This window comes from Pagrus major, chromosome 11 (genome assembly GCF_040436345.1).
Source record: "Pagrus major chromosome 11, Pma_NU_1.0".
Taxonomy (NCBI): domain Eukaryota; kingdom Metazoa; phylum Chordata; class Actinopteri; order Spariformes; family Sparidae; genus Pagrus; species Pagrus major.
Window position 1 is genome coordinate 8,677,740 of NC_133225.1, and position 18,376 is coordinate 8,696,115.

At 42.6% G+C, this 18,376-nt stretch overlaps 1 protein-coding gene across 2 annotated transcripts; it reads right to left on the reverse strand.

The window, feature by feature from the left end:
* Positions 1-272: 272 nt before the first annotated feature.
* kdr (kinase insert domain receptor (a type III receptor tyrosine kinase)) lies at positions 273-16,893 on the reverse strand. Of its 2 annotated transcripts, none has more exons than XM_073476025.1 (30): positions 16,473-16,893; positions 15,597-15,690; positions 15,304-15,506; positions 14,884-15,005; positions 13,784-13,949; positions 13,478-13,617; positions 13,006-13,189; positions 12,103-12,217; positions 11,756-11,922; positions 11,493-11,649; positions 10,401-10,521; positions 10,153-10,264; positions 9,731-10,075; positions 9,453-9,599; positions 9,236-9,367; positions 7,419-7,525; positions 6,849-6,984; positions 5,685-5,789; positions 5,483-5,596; positions 5,095-5,183; positions 4,723-4,885; positions 4,537-4,628; positions 4,337-4,459; positions 4,136-4,247; positions 3,937-4,036; positions 3,746-3,851; positions 2,690-2,835; positions 2,522-2,606; positions 1,026-1,111; positions 273-887 (listed from the first exon to the last, which is right to left on the reverse strand). In XM_073476025.1, the coding sequence occupies exons 1-30, from the start codon at positions 16,537-16,539 to the stop codon at positions 671-673; spliced, it is 4,053 nt and encodes a 1,350-aa protein (XP_073332126.1). In that variant the 5' UTR covers positions 16,540-16,893; the 3' UTR covers positions 273-670. The 2 variants fall into 2 exon arrangements, with proteins under 2 accessions (XP_073332126.1, XP_073332125.1); XM_073476024.1 differs by having other exon boundaries at positions 13,784-13,952; positions 16,473-16,816.
* Positions 16,894-18,376: the final 1,483 nt, after the last annotated feature.

Below are 18,376 nucleotides of genomic sequence, written 5' to 3' on the forward strand. Positions count from 1 at the left end.
GAACAAATAGTGGCAGATATGGGAGACTTTTCAAGCAAAAGAAAAACAAAACACACAAGATATATCTTAATCTGTGGGTATTTTTATTTTATAAAACTAGTTACATTTATTGCAGGTTAACTAATACACTTTTAATAAAATACTGTAAGTTATATGCGTAAAGGAACTGTACAAATGTGACCCTAGAGTCATTGTTCTGATTGGTCTGTGAGAACTGTCTCCTTGACAGGATTTTTGTTTTGGTTTTTTTGTGTTTTTTTTTTTTTTTTTAAAGAAAAGAAAAAGAAAGAAAGAAAACATTTGCTGTTTCAATTGTCTAAAAATTCCAGATGCCATTTCCTGCAATACAGGAAGTGGGTGGATTGTGCCTGAGGAAGTAGGCGTGTCCTCATGTCTCTGCTCCCCAGACCTTTAACTCGCTGTGTAAACATGATAGCATTCCTCCGGCTGTCCAAAGAGAGCTGCGCTTACAAACTTATCATACAACCTTCATTTTTTCCCTGCTGACTTATTAACTTATCTCCTATAAAAATATCTCAGCGCCACAGTCGTGACCCGAGCTGCTCTATTGCAAGTGTTGTGATTGTTCCTAAAGTGGGAAGCCTGCGGAGGGTAAACAAATACCGAACAGTGAAAAGACTCAGGGTTAAGCAGTTGGGACTATGTGGGGTCAGACGGGTGGCGTGCTGTAGCGGATCTCCACGTTGAACTTGTCGGGCGTCTTGGGCAGCGGAGGCTTCTTCAGCATGTTGTGCTTCATGATCACCTCCTCGTTAGCATAGATCGGTGTGTCCGTGTCGTCAGAGTGATACCCTGACTGGTATCCGCTCGTCTGATTGGATGACTCAGAGGCCAGAGACTCTTTACTCTTACAGCGCAGCAGCTGGCTGCAGAGAGAAAACAGGAAGGGTGCATATATTCAGAATTTGATATGCAGCTAAAACAAATGAAGAAATGCATAGTTACTGTGTGAGTAATAGTGGGTGTAATGTGATGTAGGTTATATGCTGATGCGTAGTCGTCACCTGAAGTTGGGTGTAGTTGACAGGTGTCGATTTAAACCCTTGACCTCCTCTGGTGAGAAGCCCATACCACTGTCTGTGTGACCCTCCTGTAGAAACACCAAAAATGTAAATGAACACTGGTGTGGTTGGTGCCACAGAGAGAAACACAGGGACTCATTCATATTCTTTAGTTTCCACTTTAGTTTGTAAAGTTGGACTTAAATAAGTTATTTTCATTATCAGTTAATTTGCTTAGTTCTTAGAAATTAATTGATAAATCAATTAATTGTTTAATCTATAACATATCTTTTTTAATAGTGAGAAATGGCCCTGACAATTTCCTAAAGCCCAAGATTTTGTCCGAAACTCAAATACTATTAGTTTACAATCGCATGAGAAGAAGAAAAGCACCCAATCCTAACACTTGTTCAGGTTCTGCTGATTGAAATTGAAATAGTTGTTTCAATTCAGTTGCAAAGACGGACTTATAACTGATTAATTGATTCAGAGTATTTGGTGATTCATTTTCAGACAATCTACTGATTGAATGAATGATCGATTAATATACTCATTATTTCCCCTCTATTGCAAAGACTGACTTATTTCACACAATGTGCCATCTAATATTAAGAAAATCATCTTTAGCTCTAATTTCAGCGTCATTTCTACTGAGTTACATGATGAACTTCCTCTGAGAAAACATTAAAAATAATCATGGATTTAATAGAAAGTCAGAAAGACAGGGAAAAACATATGTGTATCAGTTTATGGATGAAGAAACTAGTGAAAAGTACACTGAACTGCCAATTTATTAGGGTCATTTGAACAATCTAATGCAATCCGATAAAATGCTTTATAATATTCATTATTTTGACGTGTCAGAGAAGGTTGATTCACCTCTATGGTAATTAACCAAAAGTCCTACTTGAGTAAAAGTAAGGACATTGTGCTAAAATATTACTTTGGTAAGAGTCAAAGTCGCCCATTGGAATAGTACATGGGTAAAAGTCTTAAAGTGTCTGTTATTAAATGTAGCAAAAGTGTCAAAAATGCAAGTAAAAGTAAATCATACATACATTTACATGGACGTATAAACTGTAAACCATCATGCCTCATGCGATCTGCAAAGTAACTACTAACTAAAATTGTCAAATAAATGTAGTAGAGTAAAAGTACAATATTGTCATCCAAAATATAGTGGAGTGGAAGTATAAAGTAGCAGAAAATGGAAAAACTCACATAAAGTACAAATATCCCAAAATTAAGTTTATTAAATAATGAATAAATTAATTAATTAATTAAAATACTCATATAAATGTACTTAGTTACATTACATCGCTGACTTTGTGATGGTGTTTCCTTAGACCGCATTACATCCAATGTTTTTCTAATAGCTCTTGTATTTTATACAAAATTAGATAGAAATGTCAGAAGACAGAAGATATAGCCTTTTCTCACAGTAGTGAGTAGATTACATCTGTTTTGTGAATGTGTGTGACCTGCAGACTCACACTCACCATAACGCTGCTGTGGGCCACAGGGATGTCCTCAAACGTCTTCACACTGAGGGGCCGACTGCACCTCTCGCTCTGCTGGGACGGTCTGCACGGAGGAGACAAGCGATTGAACCAGATTCTCCATTAACTTTTAGAGGTGACAGTGGAGAGGGAGATAATGATGCTGACCTGAGGGACGGCGGGTTGTCATAGTGGAGCTGAGCTTCCAGGATTTCCCCACTTTGGGGCTTGCTGTAGGGGCTCCTGGGGTCGGGGGTCAGTGGAGATCCTTCGGTGTCGCCGCCCGCTGTCAGAGGGATGTAGTCCTTCCCGTCCTGGAGAACAAGACATAATCTAAGCTCAAATACACGCTGGATCAATTCATTCAACATAAGTAGAAGACATAATAAGAAGAAATGCATTCAAAATATTATAAGTAGAAGCACAAAGGTGGGAGCATCAAAATATACTTGGAGTACCAAAAAGCAAAAGTACTGATTTTTCAAAATAATGTATATTATATTATTGTATTATGATTATTGGTGTGCATTTCAATAATGTAGGTGGTAAATATGGGGCTCATTTCAATGTATTATTATATATTTGACATATATTATATTACATACTGCTTGGTAGCTTTGGAATTCCCCCCTGAGGATCAATAAAGTCATTCTGATATAAAATCATAGGTTATATTTTATATTACTGATCTGAATCTCAAAGGTAACTAGTAATTAAAGTTATCAAACAAATGTAGTGGAGCACAAAGTACAGTATTTTCCTCAGAAATGTCGTGGGGCAGAAATATAAAGCAGCAGAAAATGAGAGAAACTCAAGTAAAGGACCTTAAAATTGGGCTTCAAGTTCAATACTTGGGTGAATGTACCTGCCTTTTGCTGTGATAAGCTTTTCTAATCCAACCCGTTTGCGTCAGCCCATTTTTTTCTGCTGGTAATGACTTTCTAAAGTTCCTGGCATGACTTGGCAGTGCTCAGTGAATGGGTGTGAACTTGTTGCAGCTGTGTGGTATTCGGGTTTTACACATAAAACACTGACAGCCATAACAGCAGCATACTGAGGGGCTGAAACTGAGGCATATCTCCAAGGTACTAGTTCCTGTGTGATTGATTTCTCCACGCCTGTTTAACTTTAAACGTTTTCTGCTGTTGAGACTCCACTGTAGATGTCATAAAAATACCAAAAGTCTGAAGTTATTTATGGACGCAGTATCAAATACAAACAGACCTGCTGAGCGCTGGCCTGCAGCAGGTTGCCCAGATGTTCGACCAGCTCTGTGAATGTTGGCCTGTCTGTGGGACGATCCAGCCAGCAGTCCAGCATGGTCTGGTATCTATGAACACAAGGAAATTCGATCACATTGGAGTGAGTAACATCTCTGGGATAAGTTAAACCACATAAATCAACTTTCCCCTCACATCTCAGTGGTGGCGTATTCTGGAGGTCTCATCCTGGTGCCCTCCTTCAGCCTCCTGCAGAAAGACTCGTCGATGCAAACACCAGGATAGGGAGAAGCCCCTGTAGGAGATATGAAATAGGTGATTTTGAAGGTATACAGTGGTCTTTGTGTGTAAAATGTTACGTCTACTGATGTCTCCTGCTGATAACAAGGCTTACCTAGAGAAAAGATCTCCCAGAGAAGGACCCCAAAGGACCAAACGTCACTTTGCGTGGTGTACACCCGGTCGAAGATGGTCTCAGGGGCCATCCACTTCAGAGGGAGACGCGCCTGTAGCAGGATCAAGATGTAGGTTTAATTGCTTCACAGATCTCTCAAGTGTGAGATTGATCGTTTTTTTGTCAGCTTGCGGGACTCACATCTCCCTTGCGGACATAGTCGGGGTCTTTGTAGACATCTCTAGCCAGGCCAAAGTCGCAGATCTTCACCACGTTGTTCTCTGAGAGCAGGATGTTTCTGGCTGCTAGATCTCTGTGGATACACTACAGAGCAACAACAACAATTCACAATCACACATAAAGTGCGATGTCAGAATAAATAATAATAATTACAGTTTTACCTTGCGGGAGGACAGAAACTCCATGCCTTTGGCCACCTGGAAGCTGTAGCAGATCAGGTCCTCCATGGTCAGATGGTCCTCGTCGGAGCTCTCTGCAGCACAGGAAGCATTTAAAAAACATAAATGTGAGCCTTGAACAACATCCAGAATCAGTGATTGTGTGTCTTTCTGAGTCTTCTTCACCACCTTCCTGAGAGTCCATGCTGCTGCCTGAAGCCATGTCTCCAGCTCTGGTGCAGACAGCCGTTCCTGTGCAGATGTCCAGCTGGGCGATCTTCCCCAGACCCAGATCCCCTTCGGACATGTCCTCCTCTGCAGACGCCCACCTCTGGCTGTCCACACGCTTTCTCTGTTGACCAAAACACAAACATCAGTGTAAAACATAATGAGGAAAAAAGTCATCATCCAGACATTTTTGTTTTATGTTAGACCAAATGATGCAACTGAGGTGCGTTGCTGTGTAATTGTATGTGGTCAGTGATGTGACTGTGTGCTGCGGTCTGGGCCAGATGTTACCACATCAGAGGGTCGGTTGCATGAGGGTTACACATCATTTACCTTGTAGGGGCTGTACTCTGCACGCTTGCTCTTCAGGTAGCTGGAGAGGTTTCCATGTTTACAGTACTCCACAATCACCATCAGTGGGCCTGCAGAGCAAAGAGCATCAGGATCAAAGTAAGAAGGATCAAAGTACTCATAACTTCACATTACAGGACCACAGAGGACATCTAGAGGCTGATTTAATGAGAGGTGTGAGGCATATTAGAGGGAAAGGAAAATAAATAGCAGTCACCTCAAATAAACAGAGATAAGTTAGTGTTTGCAGGCGAGGTGTAATTAGGTCAGGGACGCTCGTTAAGTTCCATCACTAGCTCTCATAAAGAGGAAAATTACTCAGGACACAAAAGGGGACGAAGTAAGCAGGCTTGTCTCGATGATAACTCACCTCCGGGCTTCGTGCAGGCTCCCAGCAGGTTGACCACATTGAGATGATGTCCGATATGGATGAGGATTTTCAGCTCTGACATCAGGGCGCGGTACTCGCTGGATGTTGCTCCCTCTGTGACACAGAGATGCATTCAACTGTTTGCTGTGCTGTGCATGTGCATGTATGGAGAGAAAGGGAGGACCAAAAAAAAAATACCAACCCTTCAGCATCTTGACTGCAACAGTGGTGCACGTGGTAACCTTCTCGATGCCAAAGGCGGCCGCTTCTACCACCTGACCGAACGCTCCTCGTCCCAGTGGGTCACCTTTAATGCAAAACAGTTGTCATGAGGACACAACGTGCAAATACTACGATATTTTTTATCAGATGTAGTACACCTTAATTAACACCACCTGTCATAGATTGTGTTTATTTAAGTTTATGTTGAACTGGAATTTATGAAAATCTTTTAACTGCATCAAAGTCGATCATTTTTAGCCTTGCTAGCAGCATGGCTCTAACGATGGTAATGTGAGTCTGGCAACCACTTAGGTTGCCAGACTCACATTACTGAAATATCTTCCAACAACAGTTGGACGGACTGCCATGAAATTTTGCACGGACATTCATGTTTCGAATTAATCCTACTGACTGGTCTCCTTCCATGATGTTGATATTTTTGGTTTTGAGTGAAATTTTTCAACAGCTACTAGACTGATTGCCATGAAATTTGGTATACACCGGCAATGGCCAAGCAGGGAAAACTACCAATTCCATCGCTGCCACTGACGGCTAAGTCTACCAAACACGGCAAGAGGAAAACAACTGCTTCAAGAAAAGTGAGGAGTTGTGCAAGTGTGGTGATTCCAAGAGGAGGGAGGGAATCGCTAACCGCAAAACGGACAGGAAGTTGCTTACGAAACAATGACAACAATTGCAGCAGTTTTAATGTCCTTCCCACTCTTTACTGATTTCGTAACTTCACTCTCAACCCTAACCCTTATGAGGTCAATGTTAGCATGCTGACACTAAACTAAATATCAGCATGTTAGCATCATCATTGTGACCAAATAAGTATGCGAACATCGCTGTTGACTCTTTTCTTACAAGACACGGACGGACATAGTAGCTGTGTCTCCTTTTTAGGTTGTTTGTCCAAGTGTCCGAGCTGGACGACAGATCGACAATGAGGTCAGAGCAATGCTGCTGGCTAAGGCTAAAAATAATGTAACTGTTAACTCTTTTTCAACATCATGCGATATGATACTTTAAAAACCCTTCTCGGGAAGCTGTCTATGTTTGTCCTCTCTCTGCAAGAAAAAAAAACTCTATGCCACTTTTCTGCCTACAGTTTTCTCTGAGTTGACTCAGAGCTGTGTCTCACCTAGCTTCAGCCTGTCCCGAGGGAACTCCCATTTGTTGGCGTCATACGTGAGCCTTTCACACTGCTCATCCATGGGCATGTCCTCCGAGTCCAGGATCATGGACAGGTAGCCCGTCTTCAGATCCCCATTATTCGGCTGAAACAGCGAGAGAGAGAGAGAGAGAGAGAGAGAGAGGAATGTGTGTGAATTAAAGGGACATTATTTGTTTTAGCTCTTCCCTTTCACTTCAATTAAAATGTACAGCACTTTTCCAGTGACTCTGGTGCCCCTCCAGTGAAAGGGGCCCAAATCTGTGCCGCGGGTCTACGTGACTTATGGGAGCAGAGAGTGGCCTTGTTGTTCCTGGGCACAAAGGACAGCAGCCACCAAGAGCCAGACCAGTCACTTCTAATCAGTCACTCACTCCCACAGTGTGTGTGCCTGTGCGTGTGTGTGTGTGTGTGTGTGTGTGTGTGTGCGCTATAGCTGTAAACCTGTTTTTTAATTCATTATCAGCTCCCACGTGTGTAACTGGAGGGAAAATCCGAGGAAGGAAAAGTATGGCAAAGAGAGGATGAGGAAGTTCTTACTCTCTTTCTTCCACGGATGACGAAAACGATTAGTAACCAGAAAAACATGGCGATGACCACTGACCCAATGGGAACAATCAGCTCCACATTAGTCTTTTCCTCTGCACCTAGAATAAAAAAAAACAACAGTATGAGTTGCAGCAGTGTTCACAAACAGAAAATGGATCATAGTAACTAATCTGACAAATTGGGGACCCGTTCTCCAGAGACAAAACGTGGGACGTCCGCGGTGGAATGTCGATTATAATTCCGGCGGTGTGGCTTGGCAGCGCTGCGTGAAGTTCAGACAGGTTTTGTCATTGTCTTTGGCATGTCACATGTGAATGTGTGTGCGTCTGTGTTTGGGTTGGAGGAAGGAGCCTGTTGGAATCTGGACTGTAAACAAGCTGATATTTTATCTAGTCATAACAAATGGTCAGGAGTCAGCACCAACAACTACAGCCAAAGACAACTTGGAAACGGCCTATCAGTGTGTAACTACAAGCTGTAATGGACCGTCTCTCTCCGGTAGAATTCAGCTGAGCGAAATTACTGGGGGAAAAGAGGAGGTCAGAAAAAGGTTGTGTAGTTTTTCCTTCGCTGAAGGGAGGGTAGAAAGCAAGGAGGTATTTAAATGTTTAAAATTCAACCACCCGCCCCACCCTGATAACTTTCGAAAAAGTCCCTTAGTTTTAAATCGCTTTCTCTCCCTGTAACTCCCTCACATGGAGACAGGAGGGTAGAAGACGGGTCTGTCCTCTACCCTCCCTCGTTAGCGGGCCTGGCGCCTCAGCCGGGAGCTACTGTAACTGGGTCCGCATTCTGCTGGCGAGGACCAGGTCACGTAGGCCCTGGTTCTAGTCAGCGCATTTGTTTGTTTGTCGCTGTGTCTCTGTGATCAGGACAGAAAAGAGTGGACAGGAGAGCAGAGGCTGGAGCTGGGGCAGGGCTGGCCTCTCCCTTTGTCCTGCAGTCTCCTCATTGTTTTGGATTTAGAAACTCCCAGGAGGATGTGTGCAAACCGGGCCAACTTCCTGTCATGCGGAAGCAAAGTTATTCTTACTCTACATGTTTGATATCAGAAATGTCGCATGTGTGATGTGAACTGGTGAAAAGTTGAGGCCAGATGTAAATACAGGGTCTTTGTGAGTATTGTGGGTAATGCCAAGAGGCTAAACTCTCATGCGTGAACTATGAACAATATAATCTTGACTCCCATCAATGGTGTATTACTCAACAGGCCCAGGGTGCCCCTGTGCCAGAGCCTCTATTTGAAATGATTGTTAGCATTTATTTTTTAGAAAAGGAAATCAACAGTAAAGCTAGTAAATAAGTACAAAGACACACTTAACTACTAACAGAGACGCAAACTACGGTAAAGTACGGTTTTTAAAAGCACCCACGAAGAGAAACAACACGACTACAAGGAGACTCTAGATGACGAAAGGAAGTACAAAAAACTACAAAGAGACCCAGAACATGTACTAACAGAAGCAAAACAACCACAAAGGACACAAAACACAAAAAGACCCAGAATGACTACAAAGAGAAGCAAATTGTCTACAAGGAAACAGAATTAAAAGGATAAAAGATACTCCAGACGACCACAAGGACAAACAAAACAACCAAAAAGAAACACAAACAATGACGAATACACTCAAAATGACCACAAAGGAGACACGGACGACTACAAAGAGAAACAAAATAAGGCTGGGGGCCTCAGTCCGAAGGGGCAGGGGCCTTTCACTTGCCTGTGCTCAGGGGCTCCATTGTCTGATAATCCATCTATGCTATCAGCAAATAAGAAATACAACACCTGTACCAGGTTAGTGACTGACCTTCAGTGGTCAAAAAAGCCTGTGCGGTGTCACAGCCCCGGCTGTTACAAGCTCTGCAGGTGTACTGACCGCTGTCCTCCTTCTTCACACGCTGGATTGTCAGAGTGTGGTTGTTCTGGCTCAGGATCACACCTATAAGAAATCCATACTGTCTTCTTAACAGCTGTGGCAACTTATGAAGTGAGTCAGCAGTCATTGATGTCAGTGTTCGTCTCACCTGAGCCCTCCACCACAGTGTGGTTGTCTTTGGTCCACTGTACCGTTGGGTTAGGCATCCCGACTGCGTCACAGCTGAGACTGATCGTTGCGCTCACATTGACTTTTTGATCTGTTAGATTATTAAGTATCCTTGCAGCCTCGTGACCTAAAATCAGAATCAAACAATATTCATTTAAAAACCAGTTCTATCTATCTTACAACATCTGGAAAAGTCAGTTTTAGTTTTGAAGCACAAGGAAATAATCATTTATCAGTTTTATTATACATTTTTCTCACTTTTGAGCGAAAGGCGGCGTAGCAGGCAGGTTCTCTCCTTAGTCTTGATGTTTTCTACCTGACAGGCGTACAGACCCTCATCCTGACGGGAGGCATTGGGCAGAAGCAGCTCCACGGTCACGTTGGTGCCCTGCAGGCTGGACTGCACCCCGTGCTTCAGGGGCCTCCGCTGCCTCGTCAGGGAGCGACAGGGCTGCACCGACGCGATCTGCTCCGACGCGGAGACGTTGGTCACACGGAACCAGGCGAGGTTGCCGTAGATCAGCATGTCCGCCTTACACTGCAGAACCACATGGTCCTCCTCTAAGGGCTCATTGGATGGAGACACACTCACTTCAACTCCACCTAAAGATAGAAAAGCAAGAATGAGAACAGCTCACATGTAATCATGGTTACAGAGCGAGACAGAAATGAAGACTTACGTGTCACGCGGAAGAAGATGATGTGTGAATCCTCTCCGACTTTGTTGGCAGCCGAGCATCTGTAGAGGGCGTGGACCTCAGCTTTCTGGATCTTCAGAGAGCTCATGATTTTCTAGGAAAACGTGTTTGCTTCGTTAATAACTGCACATTAAATATAGACAAAATGCAACAACCACTGTTTGGCTGATAGGATTCTTATGGCGGTGGACAGAAAGGGGAATGGCGTGCAATTAAGAGGACTTATTTACCTTTTGTCCATGATCCGTGGAAATCATAATTTGCTCTACAGGGTGGTGACCAGTGCCATTGCTGATATCTCTCCAACCTGTACACTTTGCTAGCTGTGCTTCAGACTCTGTCAGCCCTGACCTGATGGGCAATAAAAAAAAAAAAAAAAATGGAAATATGATATCTTTTAAAAGGAGAGGTATTATGCTTCTTGACATCACCATGTCACACATCTGCATAAAAACTGAACACTAAAGCATGTAAACCTATTCTAGTAGTAACCCAAAATACAATGATAAACCTGATAATATGTCTCCTTTAAAACTTTCCTCACAGAAACGCTTGAGAAACCATTTGTCCATGTAAATGTAGGTGTCGTTCATGCACGCAAATCTACAATCATGTATCTGTTTTTTTATGCTTTTTTCTTTTCTACTTTCGCTGCGTTAGGCTTTTTTTTTTTTTTTTTTAAAAAACCTGTCAATCCAAATAAAGAAACACAGGAAATGTTTGAGTATTTTCTTGAATAGGACTGTAAAAGTGTGTGTGTGTGATAAAGGGCGAAACAAAGTACACAAGGAGAGGCCCAGCTTCAGCAGGAAGAAGCTCTTTTTTGGACAGAGCGCAGGACAGGAACAACAGGAAACATAGTGCAGAACTGAGGAAGAGCTCAGATGTGTAGGCCGGAGATAAGGAACCTGCTGATGGTCAAAGCAGCCACTCACACACGCCTCCTCCTTTCTATCAACGCTCGTCAAATCACTGCGTACCCAAGGCAGAGAGAGCTACACGGCTTGAAATAGAAATCTCTGATTGTGTAACATCAGTAAACACATTCTGAGTCTGAATAATTGACGTCCGTCTAAAAATGGACATTGTGAAGAGCGTGAATCACATCCGCCGATCTGCATCGGGTCAGAGGGCGCTCTCATTGTCTCTTCTCTTGTTTTTGTCAACATCACGAAAGCAGCTATTCCCCCTCCTAAAACAACAACCTGTTGACAATGAGTGACTGAGAAACAACTGAACACTGTGTGAATACACAATAGGAAGTCCTCTTTCTCTCTCTCTCTCTCTCTCTCTCGCTCTGTCTTTGTTGAGAGGTGACTTACTGGAAGGCCTCTGTACAGTCCTTTCTGGGCATCCACTGCCACTCGATTTGTGCAGGTGTGGGAATCCCACGAGCCGTGCACCTCAGGGTGGGGCTGCTGCCGTACAGGTACACATCCGTATCCACCGCTACCTCCTTCTCAATTATGTGAGGAGGCACTGTAGAGGAAGACATCTACAGTTATCAACACAGTCTCTTGAGCAACAGCGTCAGGCAGCTCAAGTAGAGATAATAAAAAAAGAGAAAGGAACAGAGAGTACATGCCATTGACAAGCAGCTGGAAAGAGCGTCTTTGTTCCTCTTTGGTCATCTTATTGGTCAGGACCACGGTGTAATTCCCGGCATCCATTTCTGTGACTGCGCGGATGATGAGAACATCACTTTTCTGTTTTATTCTGTAGTCATCTTTCAGTGGTTGGCCATTTTTTAACCTGGGCAGACAGAGGAGAGCATAAAGTGTCTGGAGCAACATGAATGAAGGCCACACAAACTGTGATTTTTAACATGTTGCCAAGACTATTTACTGTAGTATGCATTTAGCTGGTTAACTGTATAACAAACTGCAACTAGTGCTTTTTATTATACAACTTATTCTTCTCCTGTGAACGTACCATTTAAGGCTGGGGTCGGGGTATGCTGAATACTTGACAGGGAGAGATGCTTGACTTCCCACATTTACCTCCCAAACCTTCGTCCACGGCTCTTTCATGTCAATGAAAGGCTTCTCTGGAAACACAAACAAAATCCCAACATGTTGTTACAAATTATCATCAACGAGATTCAAAACTTTATTGTACGGAAGACTATTAGGGCCAGGGATGAGGGAAAAAATGAGAGGTGGAATTTTTTTTTTTTCATTATGAACATTATGACAGGTTGTTTCTGCTAGGTAGCTACCAGGTCGTTGGCTGCCATTGTTTCACTGCTCTGGAAATGCAAGGTCACACCTATCTCATTATCATATGAGACTTTAAAAGAAATGTTTCATGGGTAAAATAAGGAATAAATAAATGATTGAACTTCGGCAAGAAAAAAGTAAAATACATGTGAGTGGTTATTGGTAAAGAAAACATAAAAAAGTCTTTTGTTTTTTGTAATCGATTGATTGGAGGTTAAAGGTGCTATTTGTAAGAAAAGTTGATTTTTGAGTCTCATTCCTAACTTGTCAAAAACTGAAGCATTGGGATTGTGGGTCGGGCCGGCTGCCATGCCATTTTTGAGTTGGGAAACCCAAAGTGTCTGTATTTGACCGGCTGGGAATGAGACTAAAAGTCACATTTTCTTACAAATAGGACATTTAAAGGAAAAGTGTGCTTTTTTTGTTTTTCAATATTTTATTTGTTTGACTTGTCTGACAACCTTAGACCTAATTTTGTCAGCTTCAGGGCTCCATAAGATAACAGCTACACCAAAAAGCACACCAGGACACCTGCGCTCTCTTTAAGAGATAAAAACACATGTCCTACGATCTCTAAGTTTGCATGTCTACAACATCGCGTATTCAGTACACCTACCAAACACTGTAAGAGAGGCTGTGGCGCTTTTCTCCATCAGCCCACTGGATGCGGTGCAGGTGTATTCTCCAGAGTGATCGACTGTCACGTTCTCCACTGTGAGCTTGTTGGACAGCTCCAGGGAGTTCCACAGCTTTCTCTTGTGGGGTGTCGCGTGGGTCGGCCTCGAGCCATTCACAGAGGTCTGACATAATCAGAAACAGACAACTTAGAAACATATTGGCCCAAACCGCCAAGAAGACAGAACATCACAAACACATCTGGTCACCTATGCACTTTGACTTGGTGTAGAGATAACCTGAAGGATTCCTGAAAGCAGGAAATAAGGAAGATGTGCAATGACAACAGGAAGTGAGATACTCCACTTCTGATATACCTGTCTGTATGTAAAAACAGGCTGATGAAGCTTATTTAAAGTAGACAAGCTCTTTAAACATCACAGAGAAAGAGCAGGAAAGCGTTATGCACTGACCAGTGCCTGACCAGAGTGCGTCCAGTTGAATTCGATGCCCACATTGAGCTCAGTCTCGGCAGTGCAGCTGAGCTCCAGCTTTTCCCCCACAGACAGCCAGACTTTCTCAGGGGTCAGGGTGAGCTCATGGATTTTGTATCCTGCGGAAAAGGGCGGGAAGATACGGGAGTCAGTCAACGGCCTATTGTTCTCCTGGGGCAACAGACTCTCCCTCACGAGTCCCCTTTTCACTTCAGTTCAATAAAACACACTTTTTGACTAATAGAGTTGGTAATTTTTTAGCGTGAATCTTTTTTTCTGTCTTACCAACAACAGCAACGATGTAGAGGGGGGACTTGAACGTCTCATTTCCAATACGAGTCTGGCAGGACACGACACCGGCGTAGCTGATCAGATAACTGGGAACAGTGAAACCAGTCCTGGCGTCCCACAGAGAGTCCTTCCCATCAGGATGAAGTTCCTTATTTGGATACTTCTGACACACACAGACATTTATTTTGAACACGGCATTTTTAAAGCCCATTTTACACATGAGCCCTTATCTGACTGTGTAAATAAGAAATAAGATAAGAAATAAGATTGCATTGCTTTTTAAAACACCACATTACGTCAAGGGGCTTTAAAGGGGCTATCTACTGGTTTTACAAATTATACTGTGAAGTTTGCATGAGAAAATCTGTTTCAGTTTGTCTACGTTTATTGTATCTGTCCCTATAAAACCAACGGTTTCTAAATAAATAATCAAGTTTACACATCAAGTTGAAAACAGCTGCATACTGTCTGTATAATCTGTGGCTCTGGAGGAGCTTCCTAAAGTCTGAAAAACAACCCTAATGATGTCATTCGGGTTATTGTGGCTATTAAGGATCAGGTGAAATGATGCCACTGGTTGCATTTCGGCAAAATCTCTTTTACTTTCATTTTGATTATTCAAATTTTATATCTGACTCTGTGTGTGTGCATCCCCCATCTTTATGAAAATTAAATACTGCATAGCAAACCTTGAAATTTAGATGTGATTATTTATTTTATATCAAAGGGTGCAATATGTAAGAAAAAAATATCAACCATAAAATAAAATCATCAACAGAATGTGACAAAATAGCAGTTTTGACATGATGACCATCTGAAGTTAGCATGCTAACCAGCTAGTCCTGGCCCGTCTGGGTCCAAAGCTCCTGTGCTAGATGTGTGCCATCAGATAAACCATATGAACACCAACACTCCCCAGGTGCTCCGAGCTCTCAGTCCGTACTGCTAGCTGCGAAGCTAACTGAGCTAACTAGCTAACGGTAGCTACACTATTGTGACTTCATCCTACAGAAGTTCCCTCAAGCTTGCACAATACTTTCATTTTGATTTCACCAAGAATCGACGTGACGAGGACAGAAACAACCGTTCCTTACAGTGTGGAGCGTCACGTTGAGGTTCTCCACTGAGCCTCGGCACGGTATCACCACCCGCTCTCCTTCACGGATGAACACCACCTCGTATTCTTTCTCAGACGGCACAAATGGCATTTTGTAGTCTGAAATCAAATCAAAGGCACAGGCATCAGATACGTGTTTAAAGAAGGTGAAATCAACGCAAAACAGTGACAGGGCCAGAGCAAAGAGGTGACCAGGGTGGCCTCCCTGAATTATGATTGGTACAATTGTTTTGTGCAGTAAGGGTCCTTTAGTGGCCCCTACAACATGAAGTATTCTGTACTTTAACCATAATTCACATTAGATGACTGTCCAACATCTATTTGCTGAAGCACATCTGCAAAACATTCTTCTGTATGACACACCATCACAGCCAAATAAGTATAAAATGAGTTGTACCGTGGACAAACACATAAGCTGCTGCTGAAGTCTTGCCATCTTCGACTTTCAGGTCTCTGTAGGAGCACTGGTACTGTCCAGTCTCATTGACAGTCGCGTTGGAGATCCGCAGCGTTGTGCAGAAGAGTCCTGATCCGCTGCAGTCACTAGTGGAGAAGCGAGTGCTCGTAGGAGGAGTCGTCCACCTCAAGTACTGCCGACCTCTGCCGGATCAAGAGATAGAGAGTGTTTCAACACTGTGCATGTATGGGTCAGTGGATGGACTGAATCCAGTGAGGTATTCTTATACATACCTGCATGTCAGCTCCAGGTTGTCAGATTTGTTCATCCTGTGGACGCCATAGATGTTCAGCGTGGGTGGATCAGGCATAAAGCGCAGTTCAATGGCTGCAGAAAACAACAAACAAGTCAATCACAGCAAACACAATCAGCGCTGATGATATCAGTCTGCACGGCCCGAGCAAATAAAAGCTGCATAAATGGGTCAGATGTTGTGGTTGTTTTAATCAGGTCAAATTCACAGGCTAGAAACTGAAAGTACAATACAGGAAAAAAAAAAAAATTCAAAAAAACAGCTTTGTAACTGACTGTCTGGCTACTTGGGGCCCTTTTTTTTCACTGCTGCAGAAAATGGCGGAGCTGTGTCAAAACAGGAAGCAGGGGAAGATGGGCCTGGTCAGGCTGAATAGCCCAGCACAGTGTGGCCTAGGTGGGGTTCCTGTTTCTGAGGATACACGCTGCCCTCCACCTCCCCGTGAGGCCCTAAAGCACATAATGTATTGTATGGAAAAAACACATTAGGCTGACCCAGTAGGAAATATACACATCTGACCCCTGGCTCTGCACATATTCATATAAACTTGGATTATGAGCGGTTGAAACTAATTCTTCTTTATCAAATGGGCGCAGATTTCCCTTCTTTGTTCAACATTTATTATCTGAACTGAAAAGAAGTTGACTGACACACACTATCATACTTCTTCCATACTCACCACAAAAGTAATGAGCAAACTTGACTCATAAAGTCATAAATAAAATATTAAACTGAGAGAGAAATAAAAAGAATCTGATAGAAATGATCACTGTCTACAAACTTATTACAAAAGTCCTTTAATGTGTTATATAGTTAAGATAGAAGACTTAATGAGTTTTTTAATTAATTTTCTTACCAGCAACACAAGTGATTTCCAGAATAATCCCAAACAGTAAAAAGACGGAGACTGCCGGAGCCATCATCCGACAGAAGACATGGACACGCTCCTCATGAACACCCAATAAAAATTAAAGAAAATAAAAAAAACTTCAGCGCTTCTGTGATAATAATCCCACACGCTCAGTACTAGTCATATAACTTCCGATGCTTTATATTCCACTCCCGGGAACAGTTTGAGAAAGTCATGAGCACAGGCAGCAGCAGCAGCAGCGGCGGCGGCGGCAGCAGTGTGGTGGACAGCAGAGGGTAAAGTGCGGCTGTGTGTCCCCATGGAGCTGAGGCTGAGGCTGAGGATGGAGAGACGCGCTCCGGCCGAGCAGCCTGCAGGAGGAGGAGGAGGAGGAGCGTCTGTCTGCTGGAGCTAAACACTAACACATGATCAACGCTGCGGCGCGACCTGTTGCACCTAACACTCAACTTTCAACACAGATTTACAGGGAAATGTCTTATATTTAATCAAATAATTGAGTCACTTGGGGAAAAAAATGGAGAAAAAAAATGGAAAAGTTTGAGATAGCCTGTCTAATCGATTGATATTCTCTGTGCCAGAGATTTAAAAAAGCATAATTTAGAAAAATACATCAAAATTGAGTTTTTTGCAAATTAACACTTCAACTGAAGAGCAGCTAATCTCCATTAGCCTATAAAGTTGCTATAGCTTAGCTACTATTAGCCTTGGCAACACCTTTAAGTAGTCTGAGTGATCATAGTTACACCTATAGATTATTTAAAGGTGGTGTTGATAACATTCAGCCATTAAACACACAGATGTAACTGTAAACTGTGACGCTTGGGATAAAGATCACATGCGGGCTGCCTCGCCCGCGGGAAGTGGGAATGGGGTCAATAGGCGATTTTTAGCGCGTTGAGTCGCGTTTAAAAAACCCTGTGTAGACCCACTAATTTTGGTGGAAAAGCGTTATCAGAAGCTCAATTTGATCTCGAGCCTTTCTGGCAAGTGGTTGCCAGTTTGTTGTAGCTAATGTTGCAAATGCCAGCTAACGCTAACGGCACTTAATAGCATTAGCACGGTATAGAAATAGGCTTAGGCTACTCTTTCACGTTTTTAACGTTAACTTTCCGTAGTGAAAGTACAAAAGTAGCCTATTAGCAGCAATTTAGCTACTTAAAAATTGCAACCAGACTAAATGTAGATTCCTGCAAAACCACAGATAATTTGAGTCTTATATCATGTTTTTTCAGTGGTGTCGCACTTGCAAATGTTGAAATGCAGACTTCCCGCCCTTGTCAAGATACGCTCTGGTTTCAGCCATGTCAACTGTAATTCCACCACCATACCCTCCACGTCCCAATATGAAAGTCCAGTAATAAACATAATATGAACGTGATATGACACATTTTGTACATAGGATGGTATGTAGCTTGACACGTGTGTATGGACGCACCATTTGTGATTTGTAGGAACTAACTGCTAATATTTTATCCTGGTGTCTGGGCTGCAAAGTCCAAGGTGTACTTTATGATAATTTATATTATATTACTTGAATATCTTTTAAAAAATATGATGCAGTCTCACTTTCATGTTAATGCTGGTGAAAGTGGGGCTGATATTATCCGATCGTCATATTTTGTAGGCCTATTATTGGTTAATGAGTAACTAAATCTTAAAATTAACAGTGGAGTAAAAAGTATTTACATAACATGTACAAAATGGTACACAAGTACTTTTTTAAATTGTAGTTGAAATTGAGTTTTCACGCCCAAGAAAATGAAGGATGATTTACAACACAAAGGAAGTGTGACTGCTGTTGTGCAACCAAAACAGGAAGAGGCATTGTTTTCCCTGGTTGCTATCTCCAGGTAACAGTGGAAGAAACTGGAATAACTGTGGAGTCTCCA

Excerpts from the sequence above, each read along its gene's own strand:
- kdr (XM_073476024.1), bottom strand. The coding sequence starts at position 16,539 with ATGATGGCTCCGGCAGTCTCCGTCTTTTTACTGTTTGGGATTATTCTG. Across the intron at positions 15,006-15,303 it reads AGCTTATGTGTTTGTCCACG|ACTACAAAATGCCATTTGTG; the intron begins GTACAACTCATT and ends ATTTGATTTCAG. Across the intron at positions 9,368-9,452 it reads CACTGTGGTGGAGGGCTCAG|GTGTGATCCTGAGCCAGAAC; the intron begins GTGAGACGAACA and ends GATTTCTTATAG.